The sequence below is a fragment of the Clupea harengus genome, chromosome 6 (assembly GCF_900700415.2).
Source record: "Clupea harengus chromosome 6, Ch_v2.0.2, whole genome shotgun sequence".
In the NCBI taxonomy this organism is placed as follows: domain Eukaryota; kingdom Metazoa; phylum Chordata; class Actinopteri; order Clupeiformes; family Clupeidae; genus Clupea; species Clupea harengus.
This window is the reverse complement of record NC_045157.1, coordinates 28493795-28513152: the sequence shown is the minus strand read 5'-3', so window position 1 is coordinate 28513152 and position 19358 is coordinate 28493795. Positions and strand designations below refer to the sequence as shown.

Below are 19358 nucleotides of genomic sequence, written 5' to 3'. Positions count from 1 at the left end.
TTTGTAGGTCACTACCTGTAAAAGCTGCATTACAGTGGTCAGAGGAACTTTCCACAAAGGGTGAATAACCGTAACTTCTGTGTAACTTCTATTATTTTGCTGAAAATCTTGAAAATGAAAATAAATCTAAATGAAATCAAATCAGTAAAATCATGATACTGCATCTACCTTCATGTTTGGGTCCAACATGGGCAAAACATGAAAAAAGAAACACAGAACTAAAATATCTTTCAGAATAATCACCTTTATTTGAAACATATGCTCTATGTTCCCTTTACTCCATGGAAATTACCAGTTCGTAATTGATCAATAAAAGTGGTCCCTTAAAATGTACACTTACACGTGACTGTCAATCAGTCACTTGATGATTCATTGTAACTGGCACCTTGTCATGTCAAATACAGGTAATAAAATCTTAAATTGCAGGACAACATGTGCCTTCCCCCTTGCACTTCAGACAATAGTATTAATAATCGATACTCCTCAGAGTGGCTGTAAGCACCTTTATCTTTTCTTGGCCTTAATGACCTGGTTAATTTTTAATCTACTGCTGTGTTTCCTCTTTGATGGAGCAAGGACAGTTTTGACACCCTTTGCTCAAGTCTTTAAGGGTAGATCCTATGGTTGAGCCAATGGCTTTAGCTCTCTGAGGGAAGGTGAGATAGAGAGGGTATATAAACAGATGCACAAGGGTCACTGCTACCTGTTGTGAGACTTTGCATGAGGAATAAAGCTAGAGCTGACTGCACCTGCACCATGTTGTTGATGAACTAAACAACATACTGCAACAATTTGCTGCAAAGACATTTTAAAAAGACTTTTGACCTAAAATCTGGGCATTTCAAAACAACAACGACTGTTCGAGGCTTCTACTTCCTTTTTGTCTATTTTTGTACATCGACTGACTCAATTAACGTGCAAAAAGGGTGATCATTTGAAGATCCCAAATGGAGAATCCGGGATTCGATCCTCCAGTATATGAAGAGAGTGAGCACAGAGACATCAGGCCGTCCGTGGCCAGTGCCTTTGGGCATGACACACTAGACCGCGTGCCCAACATCGACTTCTATCGCAATGCTGGCAGTGTCAGTGGCCACCGCGCTGTTCGGCCCTCTCTGCAGGAGCTCCATGATGTCTTCCAGAAGGTAGGCTTCCCTCACGCTCCCACTCCCACTCACAGTGCAGGCAGTCTTTACAATACAACACCAAAAAAGGAAGTTTACGATTGAAGGCAAACAGTTTTGGGTTGTTTGAGCTCTGGTCTTGGGAATGAGAACATTTACAAAGCAGTGAGGTATTTATGGCCCATTCTGGTGTTTCCTTGCTTGCTTTGCTTCATTTGTGTCCATACGGGATGATGGATAATACACAATGGTTACAGCCAATTAAAGTTTGTTATTTCTATTAAGCCTATAGATTCACATATTCTTATGACTTTGTTATGAAATAACCTCTGGTAAAAAAAAAACTGCTAAATTGAAAAAGAGTGACAAAACTACAGGGGTGAAACTATTTCAATAAAATTGTTTAAAGGTACTAAGACAAAATGTATTACTGAGGTGGAATGGATCGAGCCTGTGATTAAATGCAGTACCAGTAAAGTTGAATAACTGGGCTAGTATTGCCCTGACAAACTCAACACTGAGTAAGTTCACATATTCTCTCTGTGTGCGTGTTAGTAGGGACAGCTTTCTTATCAGCTGTTCAATTTATACAAATCCACGTGCTATAGTTTGGGGAACATAGTGCCCTTCATTTCATGTGTATTATAAAAGCAGTGACTAAAGCCAGTGGAGTTAGTAAAATATGGGGCAGCATAATATGCCTGTGTGTGCTTGGTGGCAGTTACAAAGAGATCATACGCCATGCCTGTTGCAGTTCTAATGTGAGAAGTATAAGGAAATATTATCATACCCCCAAGGGAAACCATTGATTCATTAACCTAAAATACGCTTAACTTAAAATGCAAATGAGGACCAAAAATGGGTTCTAAATCACTAGGCACAGACTAACCATCACTGGAGGGGCTTGTACATCTGCAACTTGAGAAATCTTTTGCGTTTGCAACTGAGAAGTATTAGTCTCCTTAAAAAGCTGAAGCTGTGTTTGCCCCAACTCCCCGTGGTCCCCGTTGCAAATAGCACTGTGAAGGACAAAGGTACACTAATGGGCATGGTCACTGTGGACACTGTGGATTGCTCTTCGTTAGGGCCGAGCTGCACGGCATCCAGTTCCTTCCCAATCGTTTCTCTTGGGCAGAAAACAATACATTCTTGTTCACCATTTTGTGAAAAGGATCGGGTTTAGGATGAATTAGAATGGATTGATTAGATTTACTACAACATGACATGTTTTTAGGTCAAAACAAGTTCAAATATATATATATATATATATATACATATATATAATACATTGCATACAGTATTTTATATTATACCTTGTTACTGTTCCTCCAGAATTAAATCATTATCATATTGGTGCAGAGTTGTAGAACTATAACAACAAACTAATTCACTGCATTGTATTTTAATTTATGACAAACAAAAACTATATATTGTACCGTAACACTGCGAAATGTTTCTCCTGTCTGATCAGAATGGAGGGCTTGCAATCCCTGACACAGTGGAAGATGTCGATGGGAGTGTTGATACGCCTAGCGACGATGCTGAGATGGCTTTACCTCTCCCTGGAAAAAGTGGTGGTGGTGGTGTTAAGTTTGGCTGGATAACCGGTGTTTTGGTGAGTTGTCCAAAGTGAAATGAGATGATACTATCAAAACTGAGATTCATGTAGCTCATCAATAGCACGAGTTTCGTTCACCATATGCTGTTATTTCTCCAGGTGAGATGCATGTTAAACATCTGGGGAGTTATGCTGTTCATCCGCCTTTCATGGGTGTTTGGACAAGCTGGTGCTGGTGAGTTTCTTCTGCCTGTGCGCCTCACATTTCTCCTCTCCCCTCTTAAATGACCCTTCAAGTAATCACTTCAACCCCCAGCCCCCTCCGTAAGAAAACACTCATCAATTCCTGGTGAGCTTGCCCTCTCTGCTGAAAGTCACATCCACATGTATAACTAAAGGATCCATTTTTTATACCCCATGCCGTGACAACGGGAAGTTAATTACATCTGAAATGCAGTCTGAATCTCTTCTGATTGGTTTGAGGGGAGTTGAGCTAATAGGGAGAGCACTGTTGAGGGCGGAGGTGTGCAGATTAGGGAGCTCAGCTGCCCAGAGGGGCGCGCTGTATCCTGGGGAGAGGGAGTGGGTACAGAGCGAGGCAAGTTACCAGAGGAACAGGGGGTCAGAGTGGGATATGCAAGGGATGAACAGCGGGGGCTGCGGTCTGGCTGATTATTTGCTTTCCCACCCGTCCTTCAGCTTGAGGTCAAATAACAGGAGATGTGTGCAGCACTTGTAATTCCAATTGAAATGGCAGGGGGGCACTTTGTGAATGTGAGTGGCTGACGGACCATTAGGATGCCCATTAGTCTCTAACACAACCTAGTCTTCTGGGTACCAAAGTCCTTCAGCACTACTTATGCATACAGTCTTATGCAGACTGTACATTCCTGATGGACAGGCAGGCGCTAATGTTCTTTATGGTCTGTGACTAATGACACGCATGGCCCCGCAGGCTACACACAGAAAACTTGCAGGTTGCAGTGAATTGAGTAAGAGTTCAGGCCCCAGAGCAAGATGAAATTGGGTACTTGAGAGCCACTGTAGTGTTACTTTACTTTTCAAGGTGTTAGAGGTGGTTTTAGCCTGTGGTGAAATGATTTCATTAGGAGTCCATCATGGTCTGGAGTTGGCACCGACTCTTGCAACATTTAAAACAATGGAGTTTTTTGAAACACTGCAGCTGTACATTGTTGCTTTTTTCTTTCTGTTTTAGGTCTAGGTGTGGTGGTCATCCTCTTGAGTATGGTGGTGACCATTATCACTTGTCTGTCCATGTCTGCCATCTGCACTAATGGAGTGGTCAGAGGAGGTAAACCCACTTAAGCACAAATCACAGCTTACAGATGAATCTTGAACTGTATCTATTGTGATTTCTGGTCAGGTTAAAAAATGATGGTCATGCTATGTAAATGTTTTACAAACATCACAAAGCACTGGAGGTTAAAAGTGTGACAGATAACACTGTATTTTTAACCTGCTTTTGGAGCCAAAACATATTTTGAACAATATAACAATTAACTTTTCAGGAGGGGCATACTACCTGATCTCTCGTAGTTTAGGACCAGAGTTTGGCGGCTCCATAGGGCTCATCTTTGCCTTTGCCAATGCTGTGGCCGTTGCTATGTATGTGGTCGGGTTTGCTGAGACTGTTGTGGACCTCCTCAAGGTGGGCTATATTACAATAACTAAGATGATAACAGTATAAACATTACTTTTTGCTTGTGCTTACAACCGTTTGGATCATTCACAGGATTACGATTCCATTATGACGGACCCAACCAATGACATCAGGATTGTTGGCTGCATCACTGTGGTTGTGCTTTTAGGGATTTCTGTGGCAGGCATGGAATGGGAAGCCAAGGTGAGTGATGTTCAAAACTGGACCGAATATTGATGTCCTGTCAATCCAAAAATACCAAAGACATTACAAATGATGAACATTAGATGAAATAATAGCATAGCTTTACAGTTTTTCTTTTTGACTTTCTTCCTGTCTAGGCCCAGATCGTTCTTCTTATCATCTTGCTCGTGGCCATTGTCAATGTGTTTGTGGGTACATTCATTCCTGCCACTGTGGACAAACAATCAAAAGGGTTTTTCAACTACCATTGTGAGGATAACATACTAACATTGCGCTAAAATAAAATGTTTTTTTTTTTAAATGTTTAAAAAATGTTTTTTATTTTAATTCAAATCATTTTGAATGGCATTTTGGTACCATTTTGAAACAGATGTCACTGCAGACGTCACAAACTTGCTGTCATTCTACCAAACGAAAACAACTTTTAATTGAGATCCTTACCTCTCTTTCTCACAGTATCTATTCTCTCGGAAAACTTAATGCCTGAGTTTCGAGATGGGGAGAACTTCTTTACTGTCTTTTCCATCTTTTTCCCGGCGGCCACAGGAATTTTGGCTGGAGCCAACATTTCTGGTGATCTAAAGGTATGGAAAACTATTTCTCAACCAAGAATTTTAGGCTAGACAAGCTGCATGAGTTCAAAACTGATGACATAATTCAGACAGCCAACATTAGCTCAGTTGACAAAACAATTAAATCCAACCCCTCAGGAAACACACCACTTCAAAAGGTTCATACTTGCATTTTTTTATTGAATATATAACTGAATGCAAAATGTTGTGTGGTCAAAATGTACACATTCATCCCTCAAAGTGGAATAACAGTTAACTAAGACAGTTTGTCATTTTAAAACAGTCATTTGAATAGTTCAGCCCCAAATTGATTTGAATTGTTTAGAAGACCAACAGTTTTCTATATGACACATGTCTATAATTGAGTGTCCTAATCCTGTTTATAATCCTCACCTGTTTTTTGCAGGATCCTAACGCTGCTCTTCCCAAAGGAACACTGCTGGCCATTTTCATCACAGGCATAACATACCTGGGTGTGGCCCTTTGTGTGGGTAAGTGCTGCTCTTCATAATGTAAAATTAAACGAAACAGCATCCATCGTTTTCCTCCTCACATAAATATATGCAATGCAGCCATTTGAAAGAATGACCTGAAGACGAATCACTTGGAGCAGACCTCCTTTAATTCCACTCTGAGTCAGACAACTCTATTAAAATGGACAGCTTCTTAATGGATTACTATTTTACACACAACATTACTTCACTACAGAATTCCTCTATGGCCTCACTGAGCCTTTTAATCAATAAATACTGGGGCTCATAAAAACCCCAATCAGAACCCTGGCGTTATGCCATCTTTGGGTCAGTGTTCTATTCGTACAAACCTTTCTAAAAATCACTGATACTCTAACACTGCCAAGTAGCCTACCAACCAGGGTCACTAAATAACCAAATCAAGTCTTTCGTTTTTAACCTCGCAGATGTTCTAGAATTTTCAAATTAATTCAACTCCACTATCTCATTTATTCAGTGTCAACTACTGTCCGTGATGCAACTGGCATGAATGATACCATTGTTGAAGGAATGTCCTGCAACTATTCTGTGGCATGCGATTTTGGATACGACTTTTCATCTTGTGCCACCGAAGACTGTGCCTTTGGATTGATGAACAACTTCCAGGTAATGGCTGGGTGACAATCAATGATTGCGATGCATTTATAATGCATTTACATTGTATTTGCTGCTCACGAAAAGATTTCTTGCAGGCAAACAATGTTGAATATGGCTATATGCCAATGAACACACTGGATATAGAGCTGAACTCTTTGCAGATGCTTCATAAGTTGATAACCAGAACATCTGTCCAGTGAGTCAGATAAAAGTCCACCCAAACACTGTTATCAATCTTTATTCTTACAGGTCATGACCCTGGTGTCAGGATTTGGGCCCCTCATCATTGCTGGCACATTTTCAGCCACTCTCTCCTCAGCTCTTGCCTCACTTGTCAGTGCACCCAAAGTCTTTCAGGTGGGTCAATGTCAGATATCCGTTATATGAATGCAGGACATCTAAGCATATGAAACCTATTTTTGTCACGAAGACCTGCCATATCAATGCCAAAGTAGACTCTGCAATAGAAAACGCAGGACATTCCTGGGTTTATAGTTTTGAAACATTCCCTGAAATATCTTGCACTGTATCTTTTGCAGGCACTATGCAAAGACAAAATCTACAAAGGCCTGGGATTCTTTGCCAAAGGATATGGAAAAAACAATGAACCCATTCCAGCATATGTACTCACCTTCATCATTGCTGTGGCATTCATTTTAATAGGTGCTAATATTTGATCAAGATACCACCATATGCCCACATACCAGGACTCTGTCTGATTTTTGTATCTTTGATATCTGTGAAAGCTTTCATTGCAAAAGTAACTGCACTGTATTGACTGTCCATACAATATAGAAAACTAAAATTGTATATGTCTCTCATCTTCTTTTTTTTTTTAGCCGAACTCAATGTAATTGCTCCCATCATATCCAACTTCTTCCTGGCCTCCTATGCCCTGATCAATTTCTCATGCTTCCATGCCTCCTGGGCTAAGTCTCCAGGTAAGTTCTGTCTTCATCCTCAGACTACAAAATAAAACACAAATCAAATTGAAATTGTTTGTCAGCTTGTCAATCAGTCAGTTCTATTCTCAACATACTTTTCATTGCCTGAAATATACATCTCTTTCTGACAGGATGGAGGCCTGCCTATAAATATTACAACATGTGGTTGTCCCTGTTTGGGGCTGTGCTATGCTGTGCTGTGATGTTCGTCATTAACTGGTGGGCAGCGTTGCTGACATATGCCATCGAAATCATTCTTTACGTCTATGTGACTGTCAAGAAGCCAGGTAATAGAAAAACCACCTAGGACATCCTAATAGAATCTGCTCATGATGACATGCGAGCGACTAAGGCATGTTTTCTCTCTCACAGATGTCAACTGGGGCTCATCCACTCAGGCTGTCACATTTGTCAGCGCAGTGAATAATACTCTTGCATTGTCTGGTGTTGAAGATCACGTCAAGAACTTCCGGTGAGCACAAAAGTTACACATGTCTCCCAAGATCAATGATCACCAGTACTTGCATTTTTTTCTAATTCCATGCATTTGTACGTCCTCAGGCCTCAGTGCGTGGTGTTGACTGGGGCTCCAAAGAACCGGCCTGCCCTCCTAGATCTAGCCCATTCCTTAACAAAGAACTATGGACTCTGCGTTACATGTGAAGTATTTGAGGTGAGATATCATTTTTGCTCTGTACAGTACTCTTATGCCACTAAAATAAACATGGTGCTGCCTAACTGCAATGACCTCACACTGGCATTTCTCAATGACCATCAGGGGCCTCGAGACAAGAAGGTACAGGAACTGAGCGCCAGTGTTGACATTAACATGGAGTGGCTCAAGAGTAAGAAACGCAAGGCGTTCTATGCTGCAGTGGCAGACAACAGCTTCCGAGAGGGAGCTGCTTGTTTACTGCAGGTGAGTGCTGTGACAAGAAAACTGTGAAGTTAATGACAAACCCAAATCTGCATCCTTATGGCCTTATTATCAAGGGTCTGATAAGGATGTTCTATCATTGACAGATCATTGTTGTTTTCAGTCCCTCAGTAACTAAAAGCAGGCCATAAATATTGTCCTTGTGTTGTGCCTCAGGCTGCTGGGCTTGGCCGTCTTAAACCCAACACGCTGGTTCTGGGATTCAAGAGAGACTGGAGGACGGTTAAGAAAGAGGATGTGCATGACTATGTTGGGGTGCTCCAGTGAGTCATTCTGCCGGTCTACATTCACATAGTAAAGAGCATGAGCATTGAGAGTAAATGTCAGCATTGTGGAAGCTGAGACAATGAGCAGGCTGTGGATTTTTTTTTCAGTGACTCCTTTGACTTTGAGTATGGAACTGTGATGTTGAGGATCAGCCAGGGACTTGACATTTCCCCCATCTTAAAAGTCAATGGTAAGCCCGAGCCAGAGTTGTGGTTATATTCAAGGGTGGAAGGGTTCATGGAAATGTACTGGCCCAGTCCTAATTATAAATGAACTGTTGATCATCAATATTCAACTGCATACTTCATAAAAAACTTCTCTAGATAAAAGCCATATCAGAGACACAAGAAACAATAAAACAAAGGTCAGTCATTATGACAAAAGCAACCATAGGACTATCACCAAAAATAACTTTTAACCTTTGCTTGATTTGAACTTGTAAACAGTTAAATAAAGAGATTATTTGGTGTGATAAAATGCATGATGGGATGAGATTGTATTGCATATCACATCTTCAAAGTAGGAATAACACATCAAATCTCTGTTTGTGCATCTTCAGAGGAAATGTTGCAACAAGCAGACGAACAGCAGGCTGAGAATGAGCAGTTCAGAGATGGAGGCAAAGCCTTCTCCAAGAAATCCAAAAGAAAGTCACAGCAAGTGCTTACAACACGAGGTACTGTGAGAGATTTCATTCTTGTACATTACCCGTCTGCTTTACAATGTTTTGCAGCATTTGTTGGGTGATGATCTATCATTATTAACCTTTGATGGAGAACACATTTCTGTATCAGAGATTCCAGGGGTCTCTCTAGTGGCACGGGTGCTCTCTACCCTTCTGAAAGGCTTCAGATGAAAAAGCACATTTAACAAATGAAACCAAACACTGCACAGCCCTTTTTGCTCAGCATTTCTTTAAACACACACACACACAGAGTAGATCCCCCTGTCACAATAAAATCTAATCAAATGTCCTTTTATGAAAAGGTCAGTGCAGATGTAATCCAATAATGTAGTCATTTTAATTTTCTGGTGGCTAGGAAGCCTATCTAGGTGCATCCTTTTTTTTAAGGCACTCAAGAATGCTGGCAGAATGTCCAAGGTTCTAAATGTCAGTCTGTCTCCTACAAGCAATATACACTATTCGAATATTTTGTAACTAGTATTGGAATGCTAAGCAGAGAGATTAGCCATCATATCAAATGTGGTCTTACGATTTCCTGCAGTCAAGTTTATGTCAGTTTTAGTTGGTCATTTGTATTAAACCTTCTTTAAAACGTCCTTCCTTTCTCGCCAGTGTCCGTGAATGTTCCACTGTCTGCAGAAGCGGCAAGGACAAACCAGGGACTGATGGATGCAAGTACACAATTCGGAAAGAAGCTTGGCAAAGGCACCATTGATGTGTGGTGGCTGTTTGATGATGGAGGTAACCATAACACTGTACTATTTAAAGTTAAATTATTCAAACTCAGAACATTTAATTGTTGCAAATTAAACTAAGCTAAACATTAGAATAACAAAAAGCTGCAATTTCACAACTTCAGTGCTATCAGACTATGATATTTCTTGGCGAGCGCTGGTCCTTTTAATTTTTACAAGACTTGTGGAAATCTGTGAAAGGGATGCAGGCATGAGCTGTCTTTTCAGAGACTGGACCTACTATCAACACATTGTCACATATTGTGTGGGTTGTGGGGAAGCTTGTGGCCCTCTGTGTGATCGTCAAATGTAATTAATGTCTTCACTGCCACAGGTCTGACCCTGCTGCTCCCCTATATCCTCACTACCCGAAAGAAATTTAAGGAGTGCAAGCTGAGAATCTTCATTGCGGGGCTGCCTGGCCGAATCCAACAAGACAAAGAAGAGTAGGTGGTCCCCAAACACAGGCAATACAGACACACCCCCAGTGAAATGATACATCTGATCAGACAAGAAATGTATCTCAGCACAACAGTGACCTATCCAGTATCAAATATTGAATATGCTCACCAACTCGATATAACCATGAAGTCAGTGTAGACAACACACTGTGTAAAAGTAAATATTAATAAATAATCTGTCCCCTTTTTGTCCTCCAGGATGCAGTTACTCCTAAAAAAATTCAGGATCAAATGTGATGACATCCTTGTCGTTCCTGACATGAACGCCAGACCAAGCTCTGGGAGGTAAATTGGATTAGACCACATGATAAATGTTATCACTCAGAAAAAAATACAATAGAATAATGTATAGAATGTTTGTCTAATGCATATCTCTGTCCCACTTTAGCTTAAAGGCATTTGATGACATGATTGCACCATTCCGTCTGCACGAGGGCACCAAAGACACTCCTCAAGCAGAAGCTCTGAAAAAGGAGAGCCCCTGGAAGATCACAGATGCTGAACTGGAGACATTTGAGGAGAAGGTAAGGACAACCACTAATACCACAACTATTCAACTATTAGTCCAAAATGAAAGTATTCCATAAAAACAAGGTCAAAGCAAGAGTATGTCTCACACAATAAGAAAAGGAGTAAAGTGTAATTTAAAACTCATTTCTTTCCACAGACAAATCTTCAAATCCGCCTAAGCGAACTCCTTCAAGAGAGTTCCAGCACAGCCAAGCTCATCATTGTGTAAGTACACTAACATGTCTTTTAAATCAAACAGAATGTCATATTCTGATGAACTGCAGTATGAAATGAAAAAAGAAAGAACTTTGGACATTTTTAAACTCTGATTTCACTGAACTGGCAGCCAACTAAAGACAATAACCTCTTGCAGGAGCTTGCCCATTGCTCGTAAGGGATCTATCTCTGACCACCTGTACATGGCCTGGCTGGATACCCTGACAAAGAACCTACCACCAACACTGATGATCAGAGGGAACCACAAGAGTGTGCTAACCTTTTACTCTTAAGCTGACAATGAAATTCCATTCCGTTTCACAAACAAAAGCCACATGTATGCTATTGAATGGGTCAGTTACATGATCAGCAGCTATGCTGCCCTCTTTTGGAATTGTTAGTATACAGTCTTTCATTGTTAAAAGTGTACATAGCTCATGATAGGCCACATATAATGATAAAGACATTAAGATTAGTGCATTTTAAAAGCAACCTTGTAAATGTCTGGTTAAGAAGGCCCACTCTGAGGGCAGAGATAAAAAGGGTGAAATGTAGATAAAGAGATTGTATAAAGTAGGCTAATTCTTACGCTATATTTCATGCAGAGACAACCATATCTCCAGCAGTATATGTTTAAAGTAATTCTGAGAACAGCTGTACATTTTGAGAAATTCTGCTATTTTTATTCTTATATCAGCAAAAATAATTGGTGAAGGGTTATCTTACTGCCTGTGATGCGTTAATGCTTTCGTGTGTAGTCTATTTAACACTGTTGTTGGTTTCTTTGTAATTTGTGTTGGGAATAAATAAAAAAAGACTATAATGTGACTGATTGTTTTTTTTTTTACACTAGCCTACGCTACATGGTCATTCAATGTTGCAAGTTATCAACATGATGTTCCTGTTTGAGTCAGTTTAGCTAGTTAGTCAGTGACCCTAGGCCTAGTCGAAGCGATTAACCTACATAAAATAGCCTTCCCTGCAGTGAGAGATTTGTAAGACTGAACAATAAGTGACCAATAGGTGACATCTTTACATGGGATGTGGAACTGAACACATGGAAGGTAGGCTTTCATGTTTTCACAAAACCATCAGAAGTCATCTTTTAAAAATGCTAAAATACCCTTGGTGGAACTGTGGAGGTTCAGGGTAGGTTACATATGTACGATAGGTTGACCGTCTGCATAATCGGTGAATTCATTAACGGTGCTAGTTATAGGCTACTGAGGCACGCAAGATAACATTTCCAGTGTGATCGGCATGATTCACGTCGTTATCAACGTCAGACGTGCGTCAAGGCGGAAATGTGAACTGATGTTTTGAACTTCTGAATAGAGATTTAATTTAGCATTGAGTTATATCATCAAGTCAGTGACACAGTCAAGGCACTGGGGAGATAATTAAACACCGGCCATTCCCATTGACAGCAAAGGCCAGTCCAAAAAGGAAAAACGACGGCGAAAATTAAGTAGTCTGCTTGTGCATAGGTCGTCCTTGTACATGTGTTAAATTATCGTCACATGCCGGCACACCGAGTCTATCGAGAGAATTTCGAGAGAACAGCAAAGAAACATTTTGTATCACAGAAGAAATGGCCCGAATAGTGCAAAATACTATTCGTCGGTGCTTTGGCTGTGACACTACTGTTGTCATGTTTCCCTTTTCAAGAGGACGCACACCTCACTTTGCGAAGTATTCCGGGAATCTTGGATCTGCTGGCAAAGGTTAAAACGTCTGTTATTTACACATTTAGGTGAAACTTTTGACAGGATTAATAAAACAGTCGTGATATTACAATACAACAGATGCTAGCGTGTATTCTGTACTAGAAGGCTCAGTGCTAGCGGAAACAGCTGTTGTACGGGGTGTTTTGGCTGCAGCACTCTCTCGCGAGAGTATGACGGTTGCGCGGCAACAGAGACTTGTAGTATAGGATGTATTTAGGAATTAAGTTTAGGAATTAAGCAAGTTATTGTTTTTAAGGGAAAGAATCAAGCAGGACATTTTTATTTTTTATGGTGTGTATTTGGAAAGAAAATTTTAAGTTTGTTAGGCCGGATATTCCTGTTTTGATTTGGCGCGAATTATTGGCGGGTAATTCGTATCTGCTTGTTGGCTGGACGCTGCAGTGACACAGTTGCAAACTGGTGTGAAGCGTATTAGATACTGCTCCGTGGATGTTTTATAGTTAGCTTTTTTTTTATATAAGAGCCTACATTTAATTTTATATATTTCACCACCAATTGCAGATATGCCTTGCTCAGAGGTCACAGAAGCAACTGCTGTGTCTCCCACAAAGAAGAGTAGGACTGAGTTAGTTACAGACGTCTCCAAACCAGTCCTGAGGTTTGCGAAGTTAACCAAAAATGCTACTGTCCCAACACGCGGATCATCAAAAGCAGCAGGCTATGATTTGTACAGGTAAGTTGGCGTTTAAGTCCATGTTCGTATTTCCATTGACCCGACAAACTGAACTGATGGTTAGCTAACTTTAAATTGAAATGAAGGAGCCCGCCTTAAGGATGCTGTTAACGTTATCCATGCAGTGCCTACGACTACACTATTGGGCCGATGGATAAAGCAATTGTGAAGACCGACATTCAAATTGCAGTTCCCTCTGGATGTTATGGGAGAGTGGGTGAGTGTGAATGTTAATACCAACGTTAATATTAAGGACTTTGCCTAATGCAGGCCGACAGTAGACTGCTGAAAATTGGCGTTTACTAAAGTCCATAGTAACGTGCTGTCTTATAGAGAAGTGACATCTGCAGTAGGCCGTTACTAACTGGTTTTAAACTGACTTTTCTTTTATCTCCAAAGCCCCTCGTTCTGGACTGGCTGTTAAATATTTTATAGACGTAGGAGGTAAGTTGGCTATATTGCATTAATAGCTTAGATAGGTAACATTTGGCCGATAAAGTAAATAGGCTAAATCCAGGTTATTTGTCATTGGCGTGTGAAACAAGCATTTGGAGGTTAGAATCTTTAGCCTTCATTAAGTCTTTTTTTTTTCCCCTGAACATTCCTCTTATAGCTGGTGTTGTGGACGAAGACTACAGGGGAAACGTCGGAGTTGTGCTCTTCAACTTCAACAAGGAGACTTTCGAAGGTGTGTTTCCTTAGTAGGAGCTATGTGTAGTCCGAACTCCAAGCGTTTACAAACGGTACTGCATTCCAAATTCAAAATATTGGAGTGTTGCACTTAACAGCAGTCAAATTAACTTGTTTTTATTCCATGTCATTGGGAGTGAAAATGTGTGATATTTAGAGAGATCCCTGAGATTCAGTGTTACGTAGGTCAGACATGAGAAATGTTGAAAATTCGTGAGCCTCACGGATAAGACAAGACTTGACAGGTATGGTCCTGGTCCAAGATGCAGAGTACAGGGAGGAAGAACGACAGGAGAAAATGAGCCAACTTGGCATCCATCTTAAAATCCTTCTGGGATCTTGGCCGTCTCCATCTCTGGTCATGCAGCTTTTTAGAAGGATGACGTGGCTTTTTTTGGTTGGGTAGAATCAAACATTATCTCTGTTGGTCCAGTTCGTTTGCTTATTTCCATGGCAATTGCTGTGTTCGTGTTCTTATCTGGCAACCCAGGGTGGCAAAGTGGTACTGGAGAAATGGGCAAAGGGTGGCAACACACAGGCCAAAACAGACGTTCCACCCTGAACGGACATTTTAAAAGGAGAATATACTGGCTGTAGCATTTTTGTCAGAGAAGCCTGTATTTCAGTTTAGCATGTTTCCTTAATCTCTGACATATTATGTGCATTTTATGATTTAGTACAGGAAATGTATTACATATTGGTCCTTCAGCATATGCAAAAGCAGGTGTGGATTGTAACAACCAACTAATGTTAAAACCATGCAGGTATTTTAAGATAAGGATGTTCTCTCTTTCCCTATATGCACACACTCACTCCTCACCTTTTTTTTAAGTGAAAAAGGGGGACCGTATAGCTCAATTGATCTGTGAGATGATCTGCTATCCAGATCTACTTGAACTTGAGGTATGTCTTGAATTTGTTGGCACAGAAAACTGATATGTGAGACTTCATATACTCTCACACACACACACACACACACATATACTGTGTGTGTATATATATATATATATATACACACACACACACACACACACACACACACAAATGAAAGTCTTCAATTCCTACAGTTTGTAAACCTTTACTCAACACAATTGTTCCACCTCTGAATTCTACTTTCATAAAGCTGTGCTGTGTATCCGGTGTTATAAAAGTGTTTTGTGTTTAATCCCAGACTTTGGATGAGACGGAGCGTGGTGAAGGTGGATTTGGCTCGACGGGAAGGAATTAACTGACTAAACTAAACTTGAATGAAATTAAATGTATTGTATTTCTGTGTGCTGCAATAATAAAGGTCATGTTTTCTAAGCCTGCACTCTTCTATAATAATAATTAAGACCTTTGTCAGGTTTTTCATGGCACACACGACACACTGGAACACTATAGTCATCTCTAACAATGCAAGAGCAATGATCCATATCGGAAACACTGCTGTACCCACATAATGTACTTCATTATTTACCATGAAAATGAACAATTGTTAGAAAATAATTTGACTAGATTGAGGGCTCTTATGGGGCTGACAAATATAAAAATGTTCTGTACATCTTGGTTTAAAAGGCAGTAAGGAAGACTACTGTAGTTGTTAGAAGATAGATTAGTAGGTTGTTTAATTTCTTTGTTTTCCTTTCTACATATCTCACAGAATATGTTGGTAGGCCTGTTTAATTTGGTTCCAATGATCACTTGTTTGATGTCTGCTCATGAGGGAGACAAGATTTATTTTTTCATAAGGAATTTGCCATCAACAAATCTCTATCTTTATGTCCAAAAGCCATTGTTCAGAAGAACAGGCCAGATTCTGAAATTGAGACCTTTGAAATTTCACCTTTTATCTTTTGACAAACTGCATCAAGATGGAATGTGAATTTATTTGTAGTGTTTGAAAGACGCCCAACAGTGCAGTACCTCTGCTTACCACAGAGGGGAGGCAAAATATCAATTTAAAATCCCTCATGGGTTTTGGGCTTGGCCCTGGTTATGTTAGCAAATTTAGATACATCTCAATTCTTTTTATGTGTAAATGTCTGAAAGGTGCGTAGACAGTTTGGTTGAATATTTTTCTTAACAGTATTTGGGCACTATTTCGTTTTTATTACTTGGAATTTAAGACTCTGTGGTGAGACATGGCCCATGATGGGTGTGACAACATTTGTGAAAGATCTAGCCAACCTTTTAAATACACATGAATGTCAAAGAATTGTGTGTGCTGCTCTGGAAATTAAAATACTCTTTTTTTTGATGTTCACCTACCCATTTTGACTGGATAAATCCAGTAAGCCTACACAAGGTTTTTATGACTTTTTTTGCTCAGCTCACTCAGACTTGGAATGGCCCTTCATCTGAAATATCTGTAAGTAGCCTATTGGTAACATAGCTGCAAAAGATGCTATGCATATCAAACAGAACAGCTCATAATGTCTTGACAGTTTGAGGGAGAGGGACAGCCTTGCTCTGCCCATCCCACATTCACTGCGTTCATTGTGGTCTGGGATGGATTCATTGGAGTCTATGGGCTGAGCTAATGTGTGTCAATCCAAATTATATTTAAAGTGATTATATCAGCTAGTGGTTCATGTCACAAGCGCTAAGATCGCAGTACTGCAAAATTGTCTACTAACAGTTTGTAAAACAAGTTTGGCGGATCCAGCGGGGATATCAACCATAACATAGTTTGATTTAGTGAAGACCTTTGCAACTTCCTGCTGTTTCCATGATCTAATCGCATTCATTATAAAACAGCCAAATGCAGCATCTTGTCCAAGCAAGCAAGCAACCATATTGACTTCACTGCATATCAAAATGATGATATTTTGGTCATCACCTAAATCTTAAATATTCCTCCATTGCTCACAGATACTTTGACTGTAAAAACTCCTCAATTGTTATAAACCCAACGAAAACTGACTTTGGAATACCCAATTTAGTTTTCAGCTTTAGTAATGAAATGCCTACTTTGACATGGTATGTTTGGATCCTTGCTGAAGTGGATATGCGTGGAAGTTTTGGCGCACGGCTGCTGCTTCATAGCCAGAGAAATAAGGCCTCTGCTGTGGCAAGACTGAGAGATCCCACGACACAGCCTTGAAGGGCGGAGCAGGGGAGGAGGGTGGGTGAATTGGTGCACACTCCCACAGCTGGCCACTGGAGTTCGTCAGTAGTTTGGTCTACTTTCATGGTCTCTTCCTGATTTTCGTATACCTCGGAGGTTGTTCCCTGACTATGCAGTGGTTGAATAAGGAGAGCCACTCCTGAACCCCATAAAACCAAAATATTTTTTTATTGTGAATTTACACCTATACCCCTCACTGATGTGAACACAGAAAAGAAACTGGTACTTTAGTTGGTGTTGATGTCGTCATCATGGGGGATGACAGCACTGATTGTACTTGCGCAAGAGTGTGTGGCCATGAGGACCTCAGTGCATCATTTTGGTTGAAGTCACAGATATTTATCATTGGAACGGTGTACACATTAAAAAAACAAACAAACAAAGTAGTTGGTCATTATAAGCACCATAACAAAGCCCTCTTCAATTAAAGGCTCCATCTAGTTTACAAATGCTTCCAAGATTAAAAAGTGGCATGATTACAGTATAAACACACTTAATTTACACATAGCATAGGCATATACTGAGAACAGAGAGGCTATTGAACTAACTGCGGTTGGTTGCAAAAGAGATGGGAAATGACCAGCTATTGGCCAGACTGCGTACGGCCACTGTGCTTGTGGAGTATTACAGTGCATTTATAAATCTATGTTGACATGTTACTAGCACCAGTAAATATGATTAGCATTGATGTAGTCAGTAGAGAAGATTGAGGAAAGCATAATTATGAAGCGTAGTCCATCAAGCTTTAAAAAATAAGAACACTTCTGACTGCCAAGCGGTGAAAAAATCTCAGCATCAGTGCCTTCCTGCAGTCTTCCTTGTCCCACTAAGTGTTGCCAGATTCAACATATCATAGTACAAAATCTTATTTCAAGACATTTGTTTGTTTCTTTTTTTTTCGTACATTGCATATCAAAGTGGTTTTTGTCAGCAGAATCCATTATTAGTGCTTTTAAGAGGCACCACGGTGGTAATTCTTACTGGAATGCTAAGAAATTGTACCTATGATATATGGAATCATCTTTGGGAATCGATACTGTAGTAGTCCCACCCGCTCACTTCTTTGGTTGCAAGCCCTTCTGTTGTTGTCCAGGTTTAATGGAATACAATCTGCACTTTCATTTTCAGTGTGTCCCCCAGCTGTCCCGTGAGGTAGTCTTTGTCATGCCTGTCCTCCAACTGAGCCAGTTCTTTCTTCTTAAACAGAGGCACACTGCTGACTTGTAAAAAGAAGGCCCCGGGGACGAGAGCTTTTTTCTTGGCTAAATGGAGATAGCTTATGCCCTCCTTCTGGTTGATTTTGAAGAGGCCCTCGTCGTTGCCGAAGTCGATGGTGTAGCGGACATGGTTGTTGAGAGTGGAGAGTGCTGGGATGAACTCCAGGATGTGGTCCTTGCTCTTCACGTCACTGATGTTTAGGTTGAACAGGAGGGTGTCTTCAGTGTCCACACTGTCCAGGCTGATAGTCTCCTGCTCATTCTGCAAGTCATTTACAGACAAAATGTTTTAAAATACTGACAAAACTCGAATGTAGCAATCCCAAAAGAATGTTCTAGATATTCACTTGGAATAGAAGAATGTTTACAGAGATTTTCATGTATACTTCTTTCTATAATTCAACCATGGGAACAAACTGTTTGATCTAACTTAAATGACGTTATAATAACAACCTGTCAAAATTTGCCAACTGTGTTTTTAGAACAATACACTTTCGATATGTGGTGTAATTGTGGATATATCACTGCTAAGAATGTTTAAGATATCCCACTATTTCTTGTTTATCCAGTGATTCCACAGCCAGGGTCTCTCACAAGTGCCATGTTCCCCAGTGGAGTTAATCATCTGTTGCATGGGCCTGGTCAACGTTTTTGTAAATCATTCAATGACATTTAGGTTTGTAAGGGCTGGGGCTGGGGGTGGTTGGACTATACCTGGACAAGATAAGCCCATCTGTACCAGGTACAATATCAAAGCAAAAGATCTGTCTTAATATTCCTTCTGTTAAGATTGCCTGAATTTCCAAAACAGCAATGGTCTATCATCATCAATGAAGTACAGACGACAAGCTATTTGCTTTGGACAGTAGAACTGAAACTGTACTGGGAAAAGGTATTTTGATGCATTCACAGAAATGGACTAAATCATTCTAAAATTCGA

General features: G+C 40.3%; 3 protein-coding genes across 4 annotated transcripts in view; 2 read left to right on the top strand and 1 right to left on the bottom strand.

The window, feature by feature from the left end:
• Positions 1-679: 679 nt before the first annotated feature.
• Positions 680-11809, top strand: slc12a1 (solute carrier family 12 member 1). The gene is made up of 26 exons (XM_012814787.3): positions 680-1145; positions 2596-2739; positions 2842-2917; positions 3899-3994; positions 4212-4351; positions 4436-4546; positions 4684-4795; positions 5003-5130; positions 5525-5609; positions 6088-6236; positions 6477-6584; positions 6767-6890; positions 7067-7168; positions 7303-7458; positions 7544-7643; positions 7733-7844; positions 7950-8090; positions 8265-8371; positions 8483-8565; positions 8935-9051; positions 9673-9801; positions 10129-10240; positions 10454-10540; positions 10644-10779; positions 10923-10990; positions 11139-11809. Exons 1-26 carry the CDS (start codon positions 948-950, stop codon positions 11272-11274), a joined length of 3057 nt encoding a protein of 1018 aa, XP_012670241.2. The 5' UTR covers positions 680-947; the 3' UTR covers positions 11275-11809.
• A 60-nt stretch (positions 11810-11869) lies between these two features.
• dut (deoxyuridine triphosphatase) lies at positions 11870-15397 on the top strand. 2 transcript variants are annotated; one of them, XM_012814808.2, is made up of 7 exons: positions 11870-12045; positions 13246-13402; positions 13528-13619; positions 13802-13846; positions 14016-14090; positions 14925-14995; positions 15264-15397. In XM_012814808.2, the coding sequence occupies exons 1-7, from the start codon at positions 12018-12020 to the stop codon at positions 15318-15320; spliced, it is 525 nt and encodes a 174-aa protein (XP_012670262.2). In that variant the 5' UTR covers positions 11870-12017; the 3' UTR covers positions 15321-15397. The 2 variants fall into 2 exon arrangements, with proteins under 2 accessions (XP_012670262.2, XP_012670261.2); XM_012814807.3 differs by lacking the exon at positions 11870-12045 and adding an exon at positions 12240-12705.
• A 1948-nt stretch (positions 15398-17345) lies between these two features.
• The window catches only part of fbn1 (fibrillin 1), a 59565-nt gene continuing 57552 nt past the window's right edge, over positions 17346-19358 (bottom strand). The window contains exon 66 of the mRNA XM_012814881.3: positions 17346-18680. Within this exon, the coding sequence (XP_012670335.2) occupies positions 18297-18680 (384 nt within the window). The 3' untranslated portion in view covers positions 17346-18296. The remainder of the gene's footprint in view (positions 18681-19358) is intronic.

Excerpts from the sequence above, each read along its gene's own strand:
- slc12a1 (XM_012814787.3), top strand. The coding sequence starts at position 948 with ATGGAGAATCCGGGATTCGATCCTCCAGTATATGAAGAGAGTGAGCAC. Across the intron at positions 3,995-4,211 it reads TAATGGAGTGGTCAGAGGAG|GAGGGGCATACTACCTGATC; the intron begins GTAAACCCACTT and ends TTAACTTTTCAG. Across the intron at positions 6,891-7,066 it reads TGTGGCATTCATTTTAATAG|CCGAACTCAATGTAATTGCT; the intron begins GTGCTAATATTT and ends TTTTTTTTTTAG.
- dut (XM_012814807.3), top strand. The coding sequence starts at position 12,573 with ATGGCCCGAATAGTGCAAAATACTATTCGTCGGTGCTTTGGCTGTGAC. Across the intron at positions 12,706-13,245 it reads TCTTGGATCTGCTGGCAAAG|AGGTCACAGAAGCAACTGCT; the intron begins GTTAAAACGTCT and ends TGCCTTGCTCAG. Across the intron at positions 13,620-13,801 it reads TGGATGTTATGGGAGAGTGG|CCCCTCGTTCTGGACTGGCT; the intron begins GTGAGTGTGAAT and ends TTATCTCCAAAG.